Source organism: Scophthalmus maximus, chromosome 11, assembly GCF_022379125.1.
Source record: "Scophthalmus maximus strain ysfricsl-2021 chromosome 11, ASM2237912v1, whole genome shotgun sequence".
Taxonomy (NCBI): Eukaryota; Metazoa; Chordata; class Actinopteri; order Pleuronectiformes; family Scophthalmidae; genus Scophthalmus; species Scophthalmus maximus.
This window is the reverse complement of record NC_061525.1, coordinates 20,504,111-20,526,170: the sequence shown is the minus strand read 5'-3', so window position 1 is coordinate 20,526,170 and position 22,060 is coordinate 20,504,111. Positions and strand designations below refer to the sequence as shown.

Sequence of the window (22,060 nt, the reverse complement as noted above, 5' to 3'; positions counted from 1 at the left end):
TTACTGTACATTATATCAAAGGAATAAAAGGTGCGAAAAGGTGCGATGATTTATAACAGTTTGATTTTCAATCAGAGGGGGGGATAAAAAATATTTTCATGAATTTTGTGTGAAACGGCTACTGTGCCACAATTGTCTGTTTGCACCATTAAAGCGTCGTGTGTGTAATGGAGGTTGCAGTCATGGTGTAACTCATGTCCGGTAGGAACGCACCATAAAAGCTACAAAATTAATTGTGGTGTACCTCAAGGTTCAATTTTAGGTCCTACACATTTTAACTTTCACAGGCTGCCACTTGGAAACATCATCAGTTTGCACCATAAAAGCTTTATGTGTGTGTAATGGAGGTTGCAGTCTTCACAAGTCATACCGCTGTCTGCATCACACTTGACATGCTGTGGTACAGCTGATGTGAGCTCAGAAAATTAGTTTCCAGTTTTTTTCTGTGAAAATTCCAAACACTTCACGCAAATCTGGTGCGACATGTTTTCAGAAAATGTCTCATCGGGGCGACGATGAGCATCTCCGTTATTAACAACACGGCTAAACGTTTAAAACGCTGGTGGCGTCAAGGCAGCGAGCACTCCATGGGGTCCTGCGAGTCGGGCAGGAGGTGGCAGTTGAAGGGCCAGCTGAATGAGAAGAGGTCCAGGGCCGGACTGCATTGCTGCTCGGCGGAGGAGCAAACCGAGCGGCAGGGCTGGAGGACGCCGCCCTGGGGGCTGCACTGGGGCAGGAACATCCCACACACCAGCCGCTGGAGGGGTTGAAAGCAGGCCAGCTCCATCAGCACCTGCGTGACAACACGGGGAGGCTCGGTCGCGTGGAGATTATGCAGCGGCAACAAGGAAAAAAAGCTCAATTCGATAGGTTAAGAAGGAAGCGTTTACCTGGTACTGTCGCAGGAGTGTGGCAGCTTCCCTCTGATCGCCAATGGAGAGCCAGATGTTTGGGAATGATGTGAGGTTGTAGCTGAGGCCCTGACACATCTCTACCTCTATAGACTCACACGACGACGCTGAAGCCATAGAGACAAATCATTACCTTGGCATCCAGAGAATCAGAATTCACCGTCTCTTATACACACACGCAAAGGGACTCATGATCCAATCGAAGATCAACGCCTTAACATTTTATGTAGTTTGCCAGTGACGAACCGTCTCCATTTTAAAAACTTCTGCTTTGATAGGGGTCGTTCTTTTCAACAGCTGAACAAAACACTGCTGTATCTGTGACAGTCAAGCAGGACTCTGATCGGGGTCAAAGATAACAGGTGCTCACTGAAGGGAGGGTAGGTGGAGTTGCCACATCCCTGTTCATCCGCTCCGTCGGGGCAGTCGTTCCAGCCGTCGCACAACCACTGCCGCTGTAGGCATTCGCCTGTGCTGCAGGCAAACTGGCTGGGACCACACGTCCCTTTGGATGAAGAAAGAAAAAAAACAAAACAAGAGTCATGGAAATCCAAAAGGATGGGGGGGGGGGGGGGGGGGGGGGCATTGGAGTTTAAGGAAGTTCAACAGGTAAAAATTGGCAGTACTGGCTGTAGATATAAGGAAGTAGGGAGGAGGACAGAAGAATTAGTTTGGAAGGATGGAAGAGAAACAAAGATCCGAGGAAAAAGAGAATAATAATGACACCAGCAGCACTTTAGTTATAGCTATTCAGCCTAACGTTAAAGGTAAGGACTCACTGTCCAGTACAGACACAGCCTGGTATGTGGCGTTGAAGCCGCTGTCGGCCACTCCCTCGTCAGCCACAAACACCACCGTCATGCGGGGGCCAGAGGAGGTCAGGTCCGGCGGGACGGCGGTGCCACAAAACCTGAGACAAAAGGCACGGGAACACAAAAGAGGCTTCACGCTATTGTGGTTATGTAACGCCAAAGAAAAACACCGGTGAACTGAAAAAACATCCCAGCGGGTTTCGGACTGAAAGGTCAAGGGGCTGCGTGTAGGCGGCGCTCACCTGCCCAGGACTCTTCCGGCTCCGGGGTCGACGCTGTCGTGCACCTCCACGTAGTCAAACTCGCACACGTCCTGTGTCTCCAGGCTGAAGTTCCCGAAGCTCAGCGTGATGACGTGACCCTCCTCGACGGAGATATACCACACACACAGCTAGGTGGAAAACAGAGGCAGCTTGCGGTCAGGCATGAAAGTCAAAAACAACATGGCCACTTTTACTTTTTTTCTTTTACATGTACCTGCTGGTGAGGATAAGGTTTTGGGTGGTTTGGACTCGTCAGGTAACCGTGAGGACCTGACCCCTGCCCGCCACATTCTGAAAGCAGAATCAGCGTGGATGGGTTCAACTGTCGAGCCTCGCGGCCTTGTTATTCAGGCGCGTCCGAATGGTGCATGTCTGTTGTCAGAGCGCGCCCTCACCCGTGTGTTTGTGGCTGCAGTTTGCCTCGTCCGCTTGGTCGCGGCAGTTCGGTCGACCGTCGCACACGGACGCAGGCAGCAGACAGCGACCGCCGTCGCACATGAACTCTTCCCTGGAGCAGCTCTCTGTGTGAGGGCACATCGACAGGCAGACAGGATGCACATTAAACGCAACAATGAGCATGAGCACACTGGAGCGTGCGTGTAACTTCCGTGAGCAGGCCACTGACTGTGTCCGGGCTGTGAGGCCCTGTACTGGGCCGCGAAGCCGTTGCCTGCGATGCTGGCGTCCGAGCGGAAGGTGACCCACACCGTGCTGCTGTTCGCGTTGACCGTTGGCGGCGCTACGCTGCCACAGAACCTGCACCAGAGAGAAATGCACAACTTTTATTTTAGAATAATATTGTTCTTTTTTTCTTTTTTTTTTAGAACAGCTATTACAGCTTTGGAATTTCCACTTAACCGAGTCTGAACTTTGTACCGCAAATTCATTAAAAAAAAAAAGATTTGTGAGTTATGTAACAATTTTGCAGTTGTTACGACACTTTCCAAGAATGCAAATAACCCAAAGATCAAAGTATCCACATGTACCTTCAGTACCGAGAAGTGCTTCGTAATCTTGCACAGACCTTTAGCGCCATCTATCAACAAACTACGGTAAGGGCGCGAACGCGACCAACAACAGTATACATACAGTTGAATTTCTGTACTTTCCAGAACACACATCCATATTTTGTCTTTCCTTTCATGGCAAAGTCCTTCAACCCTTGTTCTACTTTGGTGAGATGGTAGAAACAAGAGAGACGATGAGTGCAACATAAGAATGTTGAGGCAATCCAAAGCAAAAGATGAAGTGCAAAGTGCACGTTGTGTCAGGAGTGGAAAGTGACGGATGACCTGAAAGTGTTTGAGTCGTGGCGCTTTGCTGGCGTTTGACCAACCTGGTGACCACAGAGCTCCGCTCCGTCTGCTCCTGCACCTCCAGCCAGTCGAAGAGACAAGGGGAGGGCCCCTCCACCGACAAGGAGGAAACGTGGACCTGAACCGTGGAGGGGGGCGGCACTCGGATCACCCACACGCACAGGGAGTTCGGCGGGTAGGAGCCGGGGTGGTTCGGGGAACTGAAGCTGCCCTCCGAGTCGGTCAGTACCCCTCCACAACCTGACAAGACAGAAAGAAAGAACATTCTCTACCAACACCAGCAGGGAAAGGGCGTCCTGACAACCGCATCTGTTTTTCGGTCAGACAAGTCATGTTTTCAGTGATTATTACTGCAGCAGATCATAGTTGGCGTTAGCTATCTAGGCTCCGACCGCAGTGATATGAGGTACTGGAGAGTGATGAGAAAATATCTTGGGGATTGTGGAGAGTGAGGTACGTCAGCGTAGTGCAGCACATGAAAGTGACCACGCAAACACTTGACAAAGTTGTTTGGAGTAAGTGGGCATATATCACCTACGTGTTTCAGACAAGGGGATCCTCGTGGGCTGCGGCGCGGCTGTACTGTCCCATTGGCTTCTGTTGGATGGGATTGTGGGTAAAGTGCGGGAACCGCCATCTCCCGCGCTCAATGGGTCCGGAGGGCCGGTCGTCAACAGCTGATCCTCCACTGCCTGATCCTTCATCTCTAAAACCGGGAAGACGAGCGGATGTCGGGTCGGAGAGGAGCAAAGCCAGTTACTATGTGAATAACCCGCTCAACTGTATTTATTGCAACGAGCGGTTCGAGGTGCAAGCGGTGACTCACGTGTGAGGACGAGGGCCAGCGCCAGTCCCAGGGCCGTCAACAGGAGCAGAGCAGCGGCGGAGACCACCACCACCCCCCAGCCGCAACCTGGACCCTGCAGGCGCATTGCACACACCCCAAGCAGACCCCAGCCTGCGCCCGACAGACGGAGCACACATACATATGTAAACACATTTCTAACTTTCTGCTTTGTTTGGATTTTGCGTGTGGTTACCAGCAGTGACAGTGGGCCTGACATTATCCGTCTGTCCCCATGATAGCGTCACAGCCGTACTAGATACTGGTCTGACCCATGAATACTGAGTCCTGGTGTCATAATGTAGTAACAAATCTATAACAATGTTTTTAGCTAAAGGGAGTCCGATCATTTCCCATAGTGTAACGGTTAGTGTCTTTCACGGGACCTGGTTTGCTTGGCAAAGACCTCAAGCTCCACACCTCCAGTTTGTAAAACAGACTGAATTTGTAATCTCCCTCATGCCCCAAGATGGAGACCACCCCAATAACCTCACAATGACATCATCTTCATCTCCATTTGAACAACTATTTTCACAGGCTGAGTTGGACAAACTGTAAACGGTAAACTGATGTTTGACGGGTAGAAGTGGTGGATTTGCCGTTCAGTCGTCGTTAGTAACCACGAGCACCGAGTTCTCGGTCCTCTCGCAGAGTAGAAAAAGCAGAGAGAGCTAAAGTGTATAGTCACCGATCTAATACTATATACACCAACAGCTCATGTTAGTTACTAGAAAACCAGCCGGTTGACTCACTAGCTGCTGGTGGTTTGATTGGCTCAGGGGTGGACGAGGACGTCCTGAAGCCCTCCACCCTCTCCTCTTGCTCCCCCTCCAGCTCGAAGGCGGGGTTGCAGAAAACATTCTGCTGGAAAGCCGAAGGGGGAAATGGCAACATGTAAATATATTAAAGAATAAAAAAAGAACACGATGTAGCCACTCAACAATTTGTTGAGTCGAGATGTAAATATTCTTCCTTATTTCAAAGGACAAGTTGAATTCACAAGCAATGATTACACCTTTACTCCTTTGAACACTTCGTCATAATCATGTGAACACAACATTCACAAGTCATAATCGTTTCAGCAAACAGTTGGTTGTTTGCATATCCAGCTGTCACAGAAACAGGATCTGTTGGCAGGTGTGTCTCTGGCCTCCTGGCGAAGAGAAGTCCAACGTTCACTCTCGATTTTTTGGCTCAGTTCACGGTTGCATCAAGTAAATATCTGGCTCATTTTCAGTTCTCCGCTACATTCAGTTAGTCGTGTGGTGGTGGTGGGCCTCCAGGGCTTTTGGGCTCAAAAGAGCTTAAAACATCACAATGAAAGCATTGAGAGAGAACCAACACATTAGACTGGTGGACCCAGGGGTGTAGCACTAAATTCTGGGCCCTGTGCATAAGCCGTCTCTGTGGGCCTCTGAGAGCTTGTAAGAGGACCTTGACTTTTTGTCCAATTAAAAAAAAATGGAGGTCTTAAAAAACTAGAGTTTGAACTATACACATTGGGGTAAAGGGCCAGTTCCCCATATTTCTTTGTATTGCACACAAGCAAAACTGATATGATCATCATTCATAACTGTAGCCTATTGTCGAAAGACGGAACATTCAACTTCAGGTCAAATTGCCATTAAAGCCTAAAATATCTATTAATTTTCGTCGTAACCAATGGAGTCAAAAAGGAATTTAACCTGGATAATAGTTTTCCTGCACACAGCACCACCGTCATCATCCATCTGATCCTCCCAACTCACCTTATAAATATCCGAGGAGTCTGAGTACACAGCGACTTGGCTGAGGTCAGACATCTTCAATCCGTTGTCCCCTCTCACGGGGGGGGGGGGGAATCTAGCGAGTCCTCCTCGTCTCAGAGAGCCCGGCGTTGTGACGAGAGCATCCAGGGCGACGGAGCGAGGGAGACATTTCTCTTTGAGGGAGCGTCACAGAGGTTTTCCCGGGCTTTCCTGACATTGTCCGCCTTCTGCTCCGAAACACAGGCCTCCGCTGCGGCTCGATCTCACGGCCTTCGACCTTCCAGCAGACCCGGGCCCTCTGTGACACATCTATCAACGTAGTCCAGATGAAAAAATTCAATAAAAAAACACAAGATTATTCACGTTGAAGAGTTTTCAAACTCCAGTTTTCAAAATATCCATGCTGGCGGAATATTCTTTCGTCCTTTCGCCCGCCAAGTTCAGCATCGACCTGGGTTCTTTTTTCTTTTTCTGACGAGTGGTCACAAAAGAGTTTCAGAAACTCCTCCACAGTGTTGAACAAAGCCGAGTCAGCTGAGGGGACTGAGCTCCGAGGAGGAGGTGGAGGGAGGTGACGGGCAAAAGGGGGGAAGAAAGGGTGAGGGTGGAGGTAGAGGTCTGGGTCCCCGTTTAAATCTCTATAATCCCAGTAATGATCTTTTAAGCTCCTAAAATGTTTTAATTCACGCGCACAAACCCGAGCGAGCACGAAAAACACAAACACAATCATACATGTGCGCACGCTGTGCTGATGCAACGCAACGTGGCATGACGTGTGTTTGAGTGGATGGTGAGAAGTGCTAAATAATAATAATAATATTAATATTAATGTAATAACTTTTTTGTATAGCGCCTTTCAAAACAGGGTCACAAGGTGCTAAACAATAAAACATATGATAAAACAAAAGAAGATCCAGGATAGAGGATAAACAGGATAAAGTAGTTGAGTTAATTGAAACAATACACCAGTTAAGTAAAAGCCAAATGATAAAAGTGAATCTTTAGTTGAAGTTTATTGAAGGATGGCCCATCTGGGTGAACCATCTCGTTTTCAAGGAGGGTCCAACATGAAACAAAAAACACAACAGACAAATCACGTACAACTTACGTGATTGTACATAAAGTCACACACCCCTCTACCCCGAAGCCGCAACTCTCCTACAGAAGTTAGTAGTAGCAATAGTAATAATAATATAAATAATAATACAATCATATAATAAGATCATTTTAAGAAAAGTAATAATGATAAAATAATAATGCTAATGATAATAATAAAATAATAATAACTATATATTGACATGTAGGTGCTTTAAAAATATTTAAAAGCACAAGAAGACAATACCTTTAAAGGCAGCAACATGATGTTTTTGAGAAAGGATAAAAGTAAGTTCTTGAAGATGTAAAGAATCTTAAGGAGCGATTTAAAAGAGGACACTGAGTTTGCCTGCCTGACATCTCCACACATTGTGAGGTTGTGATGATGTTTGTCACACAAAACCTGACTCATGACGTTACAAGCTGAGATAGGATTTCTATCAGAGAAGTTCTTACGGGCCGCTTTAAATGAGTAAATATCCCCAAAAGAAATATCAGAATGCACAGAGAGGGGAAAAAAAAGGATCGAGAATAAAAATAGTGCGACGAGAAATGAAAGTAAAAGCTCAAATCTGAGTTCTGTCCTAAATTGCTCAATCCCTCCTCCTCCTCGGCCCGGTGCTGCTGCTGTGTTAATGGGTAATCAGTCATCAAATAAAGCAGCTTACTGCAGGTCACACACACACACACACACACACACACACACACACACAAACACACACACACACACTCACACCTCACACACAGACACTCTCGTTGTGGTTCCTGTCACAAAACCCAGCTGCCACAGGAATCATGTACGTCAAGTCAACACTGTGCATCCTGCTCTTCATCTCTATCCAGGAGGGTGAGCATTTCAATACTATGCGCATTATTTTCTCCCCGCAAGGTTATGGATCCGTGCCACGTGCCTGTGTTGGCACATATAAGTCTGTGTGGCCCCTTTTGTGTTTATCAGCAACCTTTTTTTTTTTTTAAATGTACTTTTTACTGTTTGTGCCGTAGCGTCCCTGCAGGATGAAGAGTACTATGAAGACGAGCTACAGCCTCTGGACTGTTCCACGACAGAGAGCGTCAAAGGTGGACACGTCACCTACTCTCAGGTCAAAAAAATAAAATTATCAACTGTATAGGGCTGCAACTAGCGCTTATTTTCATCGTCGATTCATCCGTCGATTATTTTCTCCATTACTCGATTCCAGGTCCAGAAAATGGTGGAAAACGTAGATTGTGTTTCCCCAAAACCTCAAAACGATGTTTTGTTTTGCCCACACACCAAAGATATTCAGCTCACTGTCGCACAGGAGCAAAGAAACCAGAAAATATTCACATTTAAGAAGCTGAAATCAGAGAATCTTTACTTTTTTTCCATAAAAAAGTACTTGATTACAAAATAGTTGGGGAATAATTTACTAATCGATTATTAATTGACTGTACATTAGAGCTGATGTTGTTACACGATCAGTTGATTAGGTGATTGAGAAGGAATTTATTCACCAACCGTTATGATAATTGATTGAATGTGTTTATTGTTTTAAACAGTTCCCAGCATCTCAAAAATAAGGATTTTCTGCTTTTCTCTGATCTGTCGTTTTTGGTTTTATCGGATTGATGATTTAAAAACATGACACCAGAACCAGAAAATGTACAATCTGTAGTTTTCATTTGTCACCCCCGAAAAATCCTCTTTTGATGTGGATGGTGTTAGAAAGAGTGATGAAATCATGAAGTGAGAAAAAGAATGTAGGCTATGAAGTTAAAAGTGAGGAACAACACTGAAAAGGGGAAGTTGTGTTTTTTGTTGTCGGTCAAAGTGAAACAAGTCTAGCACCTTTTTACTGGAAAGCTTCAATGTTACTTAATTTAAGTCCGCAGGGGGGGCTGGAGGGCAGTGTGCTGACCTTTCACTGTGGCCCAGGGAAATACCCTTTCCCCGTCAGCTACAGGCTCTGCGGTGCCGACGGGGAGTGGTCGCTCATGAGATTAGCCAATGGCCGACTGGTGCCACGGGCCACATGCAAAGGTATCGCTGTTGATGATGATGAAGATGCATTCATGGCCATACGTACACAGAAGGACTTTGTTTCCCTCACACCCTTGTCTCCGTGCCACCTCCTCCGTCTCCGTCGCGTAGATGTGCTGTGTCCCGGTCAGCTCCAGCTGGACCACGGCGACTTTTGGCCCAGGGACCAGTGGCTCCGGGTCGGGACAACGCAGAGCTTCTCCTGCCTGGAAGGGTTCACCCTGTCCGGGTCGGCCCAGAGGAACTGCACCCTGACTGGAGAGTGGACAGGAACCGCTCCTGTCTGTGACAACCACGGTGAGGAAGGAGGGGATCGCAAAACCTCATCGAAAGCATGGATCACATGTATGATTCATTTAAATGTGACATATGGCTACATGTGACCATTTCACGTGGGGAATAACGTAGAGAATATCCACTCACATGTGGCCCCTGCATGGGCACAGTTTGTCATATGTTTGTCACAGCATATAGAGTTTAAGAGTTGGCCTGCACTGACTAATCTAACACGTACTCAGCTTTACATTGTAAAGCAGCTTTAGATGAATTCACAATAGATCCCTATTAACAGGATTTAATATTACACAGTGGTTTACTGAGACACTTTTGAATCAGTGTTTTGAGGCTTAAAGGGCCTTTGTACCAAATAATCCTCTGTTGCCAACACAAACACAATTGTAATTTCAAAAAGTGATTCATCACTAACCTTAAAAATGAATCATCATCAATGTATAGTAGGTTTAATGTTGTCCCTTGTGTCTTTTAATGCAGCTGACGACTGTAGCGACCCGGGGATCCCACCAGGGGCCCAGAGGTCAGCGGGTCGGTTTTACACGGGAGAGAAGGTGGTCTACCGCTGTCAGGCCGGTCTGGATCTGCTCGGCTCGGCTGGGAGGGTTTGCCTGGAGAACAGGGAGTGGAGCGGCTCGACACCGAGGTGCCAAGGTACTTCGGAAGATGACGTTTTCTTTCCTTTGAGAAAATGAAAACAAGAACAATCACATCTGGACCAAAAACAGTTCCCAGTGGACTATCATAATATGATAAAACATTAATTTGTGCTACTCTACTGCAGGTCCGGCCACCTTTGACTCCCCCAGCGCTGTGGCCGAAGCCATGGCAGGGTCACTCGCAGGAGTCATGGACGTCGTATCACTAGACTCCAAAAGGAAAAGTGGGTTCAACCTGACTCTTGTGTCTTGGACAGGATTGCCAGTGTTGTGTGCGTGCACATTAACTTATGGAGGAAAATACTCAGAGCAAAATAAAAAGACCAGACCACTTTCTGTGCGTTACAGCCGCAAGATCCTTTGGCCGAACCGTCCGTGTGGCCGACGGCAGCCGCATGAATGTCTACATTTTACTGGACACGTCCGGAAGCATCAAAAAGCAGGACTTTGAATTGTCCAGGAATGCCACCATTGCTCTTATCAGAAAGGTCCGCACCCGATGAGCTCAGTTTGATCTGGGTGAAAGGACCAACTAGTAAACACTGTTGTACTCATTTCTGGTGCGAAACCAACATGTCGTCTTCATTGTTTTACAGTTGGACAGCTACGAGGTTCAGTTGAAGTTCCACGTGTTGTCGTTCGCCAGCAAGGCCAAAGTCATCGTAGACATCAAACAAACGGATATAAGTAGTAGCACCGAGGACGTCATATGGAATCTGATGGAGTTCGACTACCTCAGTAGGACTCGGCCACAGTACTCATTCAATCGAGGCCCGAGCGTAGACAAACACGATGCACCAGTGTGTTCACCGGTTGATTGAATTGTCAATCAGTCTTTTGTATTTGTCCGCCCCGCAGGCCACGGGAGTCAGACGGGCACCAACCTCCACTCGGCGCTGCACAGTGTCAGCGAGGTGATAAGCTTCTTCAAGCAGAACAGTGCCCGCAACCATTTCAACGAGACTCAGAACATCATCATCATAGAAACAGACGGTGAAGTCCCAGGCTGTGTTTTCGCAAACTAATGCTGAAAAAAGTAAAAAGGTTCTTAAATCGGGGTCAAAACCATCAATCTTTGTATTTTTGGGGGGGGGGTTTCTGCCGGCAGGTTACTCCAACACGGGCGCCAAGCCTCAGATAGCTCTGGAGAAGATCCGGCACCTGCTGGGCTACGGCAACTCGGCCCACGATCACACGGACGAGACGATGCTCGGTATCAGGAAATCACGTGTTGGCATGACGTGTGTGTGTGTGTGTGTGTGTGGACATGCTCTGCCTGCGTTCTGCATGTGTGCATCATTGATGCGTGCGTGCGTGCGTGCGTGTGTTTTCAGACATCTACGTATTTGGTGTTGGGGACCAGTTGAAAAAAGAGGAGTTGAACTCAATCGCCTCCCAGAAACGTGGCGAGAAACACGTCTTCGTTCTGAAAGACTTTGAGACGCTGGGAGAGGTGTTCAACAGCATCATCAGTACGTGAGGGATGACTCCCCGACTTTCTTCAATGTTGCGTACAAAGTTTCCACGTTCGTTGCTTGTTAGAGGTCCATTCTGACACCTCGGCCATGACGTGTTTTACGATGCAGGCGACAAGAGTGTGACGATGTGTGGCGTGGCTCAGGAGCAACAACAGAAGGACGGGGCGTCGGTCTACACCGAGCCCTGGCACGTCACTCTGAAAGCGGTAGGAGCTTTGCACTCAGCAAAAAAACCATACTGGAGATTACAGAGTGGACACACGTGACGGCCCTCTTGCCTTGCAGCCCGAATGGGGGCTAAAGAAGTCGTGTTCCGGATCCATCGTGAGCCAGAACTGGGTGCTGACCGCTGCTCACTGTTTTGCCAGAGCGAGCACAGACAAAGTCCCCGAGCGAGTGGACATAACACACGGTCAGTGTCCGCGTGGGAAGGGGTAAAAGGGGTCGAAAGGGGCACTGATGAGATAAATGTTGATTGGTGAGCTGGGTGATAATGTACCTGCTCGCACGGGGGAGTGTAATTTGACGATTAATCAAACAAATTTGCATTGTTTTCCTCAACTCGCCAACACAATGCAGCGTTGTGGATCAATGGTCAGTTTGCGCGGAAGGTTTGAAGTGTCAACCGTCTTTGTCGACCTCCCGTCGGTTTCCCAGGTGGTGGCGTCGCGAGGGCCAGCCAGGTGATCATGCACCCCGAGTACAACATCGACGCACTCCGACGCAGAAACGTGTCCGAGTTTTACGACTACGACGTCGCTCTGGTGCGCGTGAACAGGAGCATTCCGCTCTCCTGGAAGGCCAGGTGAGATGAGACTTTGACTGTCGACCAACTCGGGATGCAAACGTTTTTACTACTTCTCCGCCGAGGAGGTTGTGTTTTTCATCCCTGTCCGCTTGTCACTTGGTTAGTTAGGTGGTTATATAGTTTGTTTGTCAGCAAGATTAGACAAAGACTACAGAAATGGATTTGCACCCAACCTGGTGGCAATGACAGTAGGAGACCTCCCCCAGGGGGCCCCACCGGACTCTACTCACTCAATCTTTTTGTCGAGTGGCCCCTGTGATTTTTTTCCTAGGGCCCCAACATAATATCTACGAGCGTGTGCATTTTGAAAGCGACTTGACTGGGTTTAAGGGTTTGTTGGGCCTAAGCAGACATGTGCTCTACTGTGTGAGGAGTGTATTTTTGCATTCCCATCCTCGTGTAACGTAGACAAGGGGGAAAAAAACATGTACTAAAACTCCCATTAAAACAAACAGTAATTGTTGAGTATGTGTATTATTCCATACAACAGACCCATCTGCTTGCCGTGCACCGTACCGGCGAGCCGAGCCATGAAAACAGTCAACTCTACCTGTCAACAGCACAGTACGTGATCTTTACCTCACCAAACCAGTCTTCTTTGCACAAAAAATTCACATCACGAATGCGAGGACGTCCACATACTGTTAATGATATATTTCGGCACTCAAAACTCCTGAATGTGTTCCCATGTACTCTGAGTTGAATGATTGTGTGTGTACTGTACACAGGGAACGCATTACTGCCACACGAGGAGACCGCGGCCTTTTTCATCCACAAGAACTTGGAACGCAAAGAAACACACGTCCACACAAAGGGTCGGGTGAGAGCCGCCGTATTTCAGACCATGGGGCTGCTTCTGTGCTTACAACTCGGTGGGTTACACCACTGACCCTGGGACAGAAGGTCAGGGTTCGATTCCAGGTCGTTCCAGCGTGGGCCCTTAATGCTACCTGCCTCGAACGTGGTTTTGCATAGTTCAGCTTATGCATAAATGCCGTATTGTCTGACTACTCAGAGGCCTGGCTGTGTGGAGAAGGCGAGGCAAACCCTCCAAGAGCCCACCGATGTGACTCTGGCAGAGTACGTACCCGACCGATTCCTCTGCTCTGGGGGAACGTCCGGGTATCAGGATGCTGTCACCTGCAAAGGTCTGGACTCTGGATGGCGACCTCCGTTTGACCTACATGGGCTTCTTCATATTAACAGTTACATTGTGTCTCTTTTTTGGGGGGGGGGATAGGTGACTCTGGTGGATCCCTGTTTCTGCAGAAAAGAAAACGCTACTTTCAGGTCAGAGAGTTTCTCCTCTGTTGTAGAAGCCTGATAAGATAAATCAGCATCACACTGATTTATCTTATCTAATCTTATCATCTTCTGCTTTCACCCTCCAGGTGGCAGTGGTGAGCTGGGGCACCACAGACATGTGTGACCCACTCAGCTCAGGTTGGAGGCGACAAGGCAGCGACAGGCCGCCGCCTCCCGATGCTCGAGACTTTCACATCGATCTGTTCAAGATCGTGCCGTGGCTGAAACTACATCTGGGCGAGCAGATCCAGTTCCTGCCCGACGTCAGCTGATTCAGGATCAGTCCGCTGGGATCGACTTGGAAAGCGGCATAATAAACACCACGCAGAACTCACCAGAGCTCAGTGTGGATTGATGTAGAGCTGCAACAGCTAATCGATTAATCGTTTAGAAATCGACTACTAAATTAATCGTCAACTATTTTGATAATCGATTAATCAGTAGTTTTTATGAAAAAAAGGTCAAAATTCTCTGATTTCAGCTTCTTAAATGTGAATAATTTCTGGTTTCTTTGCTCTTCTGTGACAGTAAACTAAATATATTTTGTGTGTGGACAAAACAAAACATCATCTTGGAGTTTTGGGAAACACGATCGACAATTTAGATATAACCGTCATATATTCAAATGGAATTCCCTTTCAATAAATCAAACATTATATATTGATGTGATTCTGCTTCTTTTTCATTTTATTTTATTTTTTTTGAACCACACATGTATAACGTATGCATTAAGTACATCTGAACATTATGTGGATACAGTGAATTGAATCTTATCAAACTAAATGGAGGGAAGTGATTCTGTGTTCTGCGAGTGTAGTTAACATCACTGGACTTACTTTGCCGTTCGAGGCATCAGGCAAACAGTACAAGCTGTGCAGGTCAGTGGAGAGCACATGCAACAGACAGTCGGTTGGCTGGTATTAGTAAAAAAAAAAAAAATTTCCTGCTGGTCTTTGGAAAGCCGGCTGTCCAATCAGCCCTCAGAGAACTGTCTGAACAAGGTCTCTGATTGGCTGTCTTTGAAGTTCGGGACGAAGTGGATCTGTAGGATCTCTGAGAATCCCTCAGAGAGCGCCGGAGCCACAAAGTGTTTCCTGTCCAGAGAGAGAGAGACAGAGAGACCCAAACAGAGTAGTGAGGTCAGAAAAATATGGTTTAGTTATTACAGCCAGAATTCAAAGCCCACTTCGTCAATATAGTGCCAAGCTTACTTGTAACTGTGGAAAATCATGTCGTTGACCTTGGCGTGTTTGCTTTCTGATGGCGCCATTTCACGGAACTGAAAACAGTATATATATAAGATAAAAACAAACAAGCAGACTTTGTCATCACAAGACAAGATCAAACAAACCAGAGTGGAGAGAGGAGAGTCTTACTCTGTTGTTGTGTTTGGCCTGCTCCAGAGAGGCCGTGAAGAGGAAGCAGCGACAGGGAACTCCCGCTGCCTTGGCCACGTCCACATATCTGGAACATGCGGTATTTATTTGAGGACTTGTTATTATGCAAACAGAAAAAATTAAATGTGCATGCAGGCAGCAGTTGCATATACATATCACAGCATTTACAGCAGGAGCAGCAGACTGTGTGCGACGTTTTGTCTAAAAATAGCTCTAACATCTCAGGTCCCTCTTGGTGCAATGATTCCTCAAAGCATCGCCCAGCAGACAAGTGACTTACATCAGTGCACACAATGCCTGAACAATCTCCACCCTGCCTGTAAACATACTCGTCTATTTATTCTTCGCTGTCTGTTGATGCTTTTGCTCACTCTGTTTGGAGAAGTCAGTGAGGTGGACGTTTGTGAAACATGCGAGGAAACACACACAGGTAATGCATGGACACGGTAAATATGGTTAAAAGCTCTGCGTTACCGTTTGCGAGACTCGGGTTCCGGGTTGGTGTTGTCCACGGCGACGCTGCGGCCCTCCTGCAGAGCGCGCTGACACGCTGTCACACAGCTCTGCCACGAACCGAGTGTGTCCTGACACGGGAATAAAACACACGGGGAAGGTTTTAAGGGCCTGTGTCCAAATGGAAAATTAAAAAAACCCGAAACAATCAGTATTTTCCTGGTCTTAGTAATTATGATCGTTATCCAAAAGTTTAAATAATTTACAGACTTGTGCATTTAACTGTAAATGGAGGAACCTTTTTCTGTCTGGCTTTATTTTGATTTTCTTAACAACACACAACTGGAGTGCCGTTCATATAATATCAACTCACCCTGTTGACGTAAACGTAGCCTTTTGGAATGATGTGGGTGTGGAAGAAAGTGGATTTACCAGCTGCAAAGAGAGGACGAAAGAGAGAGAACACAACATCAGAAGGGTGCTGGTGGGAGATCGGACCAGACACAACTACGGCTGCTATACCGCCCACGTTCACCCACAGGCGGGGAAACCCACGGCGACGATGACTTCCGTCTCGCTGGACGTGAGGGAGGCCGACGGCGGGTCGAACAGCCTGGCAGACGAGTCAAGCTTACGCTGGCGATTCGGAGAAGAAAAAAAAGGACAAAATCTTACAAAAAATTTCCATTTAAAAGAAAACAATCCACCGGCATTGGTAATTGTACCTACGGGGTCAAAATGAGGCATGCTGTAGGGGGCGCTCTTCCAGCCCAAAAAGTACTCCTCTGGGGTGTGAAACTGCAACTTGATGTTCAAGGCAAACTACAACAAGAAGAAGAAGAAGGAAGACAGTAGCTGAAACACATGTTCACCCTTTCCCAAACAGCTATCATTAACATCAGGTGATGGTAGGACTTATTTAATGACACAAGACGTATTAAAAGAATCTCAGGTCTAACCAGTCGGTCACTGGAGGAGAAATCCTTCTTCTTCTTCCCCGGAGCCCAGTTCTCTGGTCGGCCTGCAGCATCTGCACACAGAGGTAAAGTCATAAATAAGACGAGGATCAAATGTTCTTACATCGACACCAAGATTAGAAAAAAGCTTCCAAATGAGGTTATTAACTCTGCCAAGGAGGTTTATGTTTTTTACCTCTCTCCATTTGTTTGTTTGTTTGTCAGCAGTATTATGCAGAACCTACCAAATTGATTCCCATGAAACTTGGGGAAACAAGAGGACATGGGCCAAGAGATAAGATGTTACATGTTGGTGTGGATCTGGACAAAGGGGGCAGACCCAGGAATTTTTGTTATCACTTTTCGATCACACTAATTCACGGATCCTGATGAAATACATCCAGCATATTCAGGAGATTGATATCTATGAGTGTTGTGCAATTTGGTGCATATCCACAAAATTAAACTTTGTACATGGTGTTTTTGTGTTAAATAACTGTTATATAGTGGAGGTTTGTTTCTTAGTATGTTTTTTATATTATGAATATATAAAATAGAAATACATATAACTTGGTGTAATTTGGTTGGTCTTGTCAAGTCTCGATTGATTTTGTGATTTAATGATCTGCATTTTTTTGTCGGCTTATCTATAAGGCTTTTGGTGCATGTCTACACTTCAAAGACGTTCTTTTATAAATTATACCTAGATTTTGGGTTTATGGGTTTACATCATAAACCCCTTTTCTCTCCTCTCAATGCAACCAGTTGATGCAGACGACCACTTGGTTCTGTTGCAGGTCTCTCCCTGTTGAAAGGACGTTTTTGTTCGTGCTCATTGTGAAAACTTCGTGAGGTTTTTCCTCTATTATACCGAAAGTCTCGACTTCACTCTCTTGAGATTGTAACTCTCTTTTACTCTCCTGTTCCTCAAGATACTGAATGTTGTGATTTGGCACCACACAAATAAAACTGGACTTAACTAATTTTGGGAGATTTCAGATAGTAAGGGACGGATCAGGGTTAGATTGGGATTCATATAGGGTTTTAAGGGAAAAGCACTTTACAAAATTTTTGGTTTTGAAGAAGCAGATCAACATGTGTGCGACATTAAAAACTGACAACACATACAGGAATCACCTGTAAGTATGGACTGGTTTTATCGTGTCTACTCACCTCCAACATAAAAACTCGCCGTCTTGTCAACAGTGACACCTTCATTAGCCTGAGCAGGGGAAACACACATGCACAGATTCTTTCGGTTAAGACAGACACACGCTGTAAAACCTGCAGGTACAACACTACACGATGTCGTGGGGGATGACAACAGGGCTGTTCCTATGACTCAGTCTGAACTCGAGACTGAGTCATGTTTACTGCCGTACAGATATTGTGTATGAGGCGTGGCTCTTAAATGACATGGGTGTGTGTGTCCCTGTATCTCCTGATGACTGACAGTTACCGTCTCACAGAGGTGATTCCACATTCCCGGAACTGGTTTCCTGTAGACGCCGGGACCGGCTGCTACAAACACCTGAAACACAGACACGGATGGGATCTGAATATCTGCTTCATGTACAATATCTATATGAAATGGTTTAATGGACACCACTGCATCTTAGAGGGAAAACACAGACCTTAGTGTGACCAGAGTTTTTATTACCTAAAGCTTTAATGGGCAAATTACCTCAACACATGCAGTCTGCTGACACTTTGCCATAACACATATAGTACTCGCTCATCAGTCTAACTTCTTCTTCAGCCTCCAACCAAACAAACAAATCTGGGGAAATCTGCGTTTTTGCTCCTTTGCACCACATGCATGGAATGACCTCCATGCCTGCTATAGACATGTTTTAAAATCTTCTAAACTCAGTCTTCAAAGAACATTGTCACTGTCAAGTGTTCTGTCTTTGTTTGACTGTGTATGAAACGTATTATTTAATTTGCTACCATCTTGGCCAGGACTCCCTGGGAGAAGAGATATTGTATCTCAATGGGACCTTCCTGGTCAAATACAGGATAAATAAATAAATATCTACCTAAGTGGTGAGAGTGATTCTACAACAAACCTGCACGGGGAGCTGCAGCGTGGCGAGGATGTCCTCCACTTTGGACTTGAAGACTTCCGGTCTCAGTTTGCCTCTAGCGATCCCCATCTGGTTGGTAAAGAACACCACCTACAGAGAGAGAAATCCAGTGGCAAATGTTTGCCAGAGCAACATAACATTGGATTATAATTCACTGGCTTTAATCTTGCATAGTTCACTTAAATATTATTCGCAGTTGTCGCCTCTCTCCTACGCACCTTGTATCCTTTTCTGAGCAGAGTCGCCAACCGGGGCTGAATCTCTGGGAACAGAATCCTGGGAAATAAAAGAACACACAAGGACGATTACGACACGAGATGTGATCTTAGCTATGCTTTGACAAACATTTTAAAGGTGATGTTCAGGAGCGTAGACGTACTTCCAGTCATCTGGTGCAGTGGGAAAGACTTTCCCGGACTTGGTGGTGATGATGCAGCCGTCTATGTCAAAGCCAGCAATCTGTCGGTGGAGTCGAGGAGAGGTATATTCAGACATGTTCACGTATACGCTGCATTAACTCAAACTTACTGGAAAAAGTTAAAAAGATCAAAGAATGATATATGACTGGTGTTAAGCAGCAAAATAAAAGGTTGCTGGGTTTTTTCGACAGTAAATAATCAATTCATTGATTTGTTTGACAAATAAAAATATCAGAAACTAGTTTTAAAAAATCTCTTCTACAGTGTACCAGAGCTGTTTTATTGTCTCCCTTTGTCCAATCAACACTTGTAAACCTAAGGATGTTTAGTTTAAACTGATGTAAAAGAGAAAAACATCACAACATCATCATAATTCACAAGTTAGAGTATGTCAATCTTTTCTCCAGTTTTGCTTGGAAACTTATAAACTCAGTTGTTGGGGCTTTTTCCACATAAAACGCTGAGATGTGTAGCTTTCATTTGGCTACAAAACAATTCAGACAACCTTTATTAGCTGTTCCAATCGTAACAGTTCCCACCTTGTCACTCCCTCTGACTCCAGCAGCAGTGTAAAGCATCAGGTTGCCAATCTGCTGCCAGCTGCTCTTTAGACAGGCTTTTGATGATAGTGATGAAGATGAAGGCTGTGTGCTGCTACTCCTCCCCTTCGTGGACTTCTCCGCCAACTCCTGCAGCTGCTTGAGCTTTTCCTCTGCCAGTCTCTCCTCCTCGTCCTCCGCTTCTCCCTTCATCCGTCCACCCGAGGCCTCTTCCTCTGTCCTCTGGCGCTTCACCTGGTGTTGCTTTCTCTCTGGGCTCAGTCGTCTTTTAGATGACTGAAGGAAAAAAAGTTTGGGCCTTTTTTAAAAAATACACTGCCTATCATTTTGATAAATGTTATCTTTGTTGTAACACGACACAGGAGTATGATAAAACACAATAAACAAAGTGCCGAGCGTGTTACCTTCAGGGGGGAGGTAGAGAAGAAGTCCTTTATACTGCGTTTAGGTGCTGGACTCGACGGTACCTCTTGATCTTTCCTGATCCCTCCTCCCTTTGTCTTATCGGTTGCCTTCAGCCCTTTCTGTGCAGCACTGGGGGCTGTGCCGTTGGTGCTCAGCGAGTAGCGCAGTCTGAATGGATGGCTCTGGTTCACCAGGTAGAGAACTCCTCCATGGGTGAGTTTACCAGACTGGCCCCGGCCCAGCGCATCACCACCCAGGAAACTGGGGTTGGCACCAAGCTGTGGGGGGTGGGGGTGGGGGGGGGGGGGGGGTAATGGGTTGTACAATGACTTTGGTGGGTCTTGGCAGTAAAGAGCAATGAGTGCTGATAGCGGGTTTACAGACATGATTATATGACTGACTTATGATTGTGTGGTGTCAAATATTGACTACTCGCTGTGGTGTCTTCTGGAATGTGGATTTGTTTGACAGTGGTGTTTCTAGCCTGGCAATTTCAATTTCAATGTATAAACTGTGACACTGGGCTGTTTGTTTTCTTACCTGAGTGACAACCACATCCTGGTCTGCATAGCAAGCCACCACTTTCACTGGTGGAAACACGAAACACAAAAACACACACACACACACACACACACACACACACACACACACACACACACACACACACACACACACACACACACACACACACACACACACACACACACAGTTAAGTGCTTCTTTCAACTAAAGAAGCAGATTTTCTCTAATAGCAAATTCAAACATTTGGACTGTTAGTTCAACACAGATTGTCAATTTAGGCTTTTGCAAATCAAACACCTCTTTATTCATGCAACACAGTTCAACAGTAAGACAAACTGTGTTCTCCAATAGCCACAGCGTTGAAACAACACACCCTAAAAAAGAACAACAAGAAAAAATGAACATCATAACCATCATGGGGGAAGCTGTTATTTGAGCCTTCTCACCCTGACATTAACTGCAGGTTACTGTTATATTAGACTGCATTTGTTTTACCAAAGTGTACCCAATAAACGGTCAACTACAGTGGTATTGATAATCAGTGTTTCTTTTTTTTTTACGGTTCCAAAATTGGACGGAATCTGCAATTCTGTTATCGATGAATCTACCGACTATTTTCTTGATGAACTGAAACAGTAAAAAACAAGTCCATCATATTTTTTTCCCCCAGAGTCAAAGGCATCATCTTCAAAAACAGTCACAGACAAAAAAAATATAGTCATAAATTATTAGTCAGTTTAAGCTGACACAAAAGCAGAAAAATAAGGAACTCCTCGCATCTATTGAGCCTGAACCGCAAACACTTTGCTTTCTTCTTTGAGAGGTGACATTATCAAAAATATATTGAATTTGATGGATAAATATACAAATCATTGGACAACATTTAATGTTTTTATAAAAGGTGCAAATTCAAATGTATCTTTCTGTATAAAAAGCTGTAATAAACAGAACTCCCAATTGCAACTAACGATTCTTTTCATAAGCGATTATTCAAGAAAATAAGCGACAGATTAATCGATCATGAAAAGAATCGTTAGTTTGGTTCATAAAAAGGTGAAAAATTAAGATTGTCTTTCCCAAAACCACCAACCAGATGATGTTTTTTGTTTTGTCCACACACCAAAGATATTCAGTTTACTGTCACAGAGGAGCAAAGAAACCATAAAAAAATTCACATTTGAAAAGCTGAAATCAGAGAAATTTGACTTTTTTAATTCCATAAAAACTACTTCAACCGATTAATGGATTTTCCAAATAGTTGGCGATTAATTTAGCAGTCGACTACTGATCGATTAAACAACTAACTGTTGCAGCTCTCCTTCCCAATGCTGTGTGGAAGTTATTGGAGAGTCTAGACTACAGTTTGACTACAGTTTGTTTTTCACACCCAGTAAATTGGAGTGGGCGGGGTTTGTTTGCTCTTTTTTTGGGGGGGGGGGTGTTGTTGTTGTTTTAACTAGACCTACTGACTTACAAACTAAAACTGCTTTCCCCAAAAAAGCACACGGAGGAATTTCAGGATGCACCAACAGCTCGCGTTCAGTTAAACTCCGTCCTCACCCTGGTGCCTGGAGCACTTCTTGTCCGTGACCGCGGTGTCCGGGCCCCGGCCCAGGATCACGGCTCGTCCGTCCTCCAGAGGGACCCGAGCTCCAGAGGCGCCGAGCAGCGTGCACGACATAGCGAGGGGCCGAGCCACCGCAAGAGA

At 45.8% G+C, this 22,060-nt stretch overlaps 3 protein-coding genes across 4 annotated transcripts; 1 reads left to right on the top strand and 2 right to left on the bottom strand.

The window, feature by feature from the left end:
* Positions 1-24: 24 nt before the first annotated feature.
* Positions 25-9,322, bottom strand: LOC118295665 (membrane frizzled-related protein). 2 transcript variants are annotated; one of them, XM_047335869.1, is made up of 14 exons: positions 9,059-9,322; positions 5,895-6,203; positions 4,899-5,007; positions 4,129-4,260; positions 3,841-4,008; positions 3,323-3,542; positions 2,612-2,742; positions 2,382-2,507; positions 2,201-2,277; positions 1,966-2,114; positions 1,691-1,821; positions 1,282-1,416; positions 891-1,018; positions 25-793 (listed from the first exon to the last, which is right to left on the bottom strand). In XM_047335869.1, the coding sequence occupies exons 2-14, from the start codon at positions 5,946-5,948 to the stop codon at positions 569-571; spliced, it is 1,785 nt and encodes a 594-aa protein (XP_047191825.1). In that variant the 5' UTR covers positions 5,949-6,203; positions 9,059-9,322; the 3' UTR covers positions 25-568. The 2 variants fall into 2 exon arrangements, with proteins under 2 accessions (XP_047191825.1, XP_035477638.1); XM_035621745.2 differs by lacking the exon at positions 9,059-9,322 and having other exon boundaries at positions 4,899-5,010; positions 5,895-6,375.
* On the top strand, positions 7,642-14,217 carry si:ch1073-280e3.1 (complement C2). Its single transcript, XM_035621741.2, has 19 exons — positions 7,642-7,836; positions 7,995-8,092; positions 8,865-9,012; positions 9,124-9,309; positions 9,784-9,957; positions 10,088-10,186; positions 10,311-10,450; positions 10,559-10,700; positions 10,821-10,955; positions 11,071-11,175; positions 11,297-11,434; positions 11,549-11,646; positions 11,726-11,852; positions 12,098-12,245; positions 12,739-12,812; positions 12,977-13,068; positions 13,264-13,396; positions 13,489-13,538; positions 13,640-14,217. Exons 1-19 carry the CDS (start codon positions 7,785-7,787, stop codon positions 13,823-13,825), a joined length of 2,325 nt encoding a protein of 774 aa, XP_035477634.1. The 5' UTR covers positions 7,642-7,784; the 3' UTR covers positions 13,826-14,217.
* Positions 14,218-22,042, bottom strand: LOC118295649 (polynucleotide kinase 3'-phosphatase). Its single transcript, XM_035621743.2, has 17 exons — positions 21,913-22,042; positions 20,371-20,417; positions 19,830-20,108; positions 19,405-19,701; positions 18,826-18,905; positions 18,665-18,722; positions 18,429-18,536; positions 17,819-17,890; positions 17,533-17,581; positions 16,363-16,433; positions 16,133-16,225; positions 15,943-16,039; positions 15,777-15,838; positions 15,425-15,534; positions 14,930-15,017; positions 14,765-14,832; positions 14,218-14,647 (listed from the first exon to the last, which is right to left on the bottom strand). Exons 1-17 carry the CDS (start codon positions 22,031-22,033, stop codon positions 14,527-14,529), a joined length of 1,821 nt encoding a protein of 606 aa, XP_035477636.1. The 5' UTR covers positions 22,034-22,042; the 3' UTR covers positions 14,218-14,526.
* Positions 22,043-22,060: the final 18 nt, after the last annotated feature.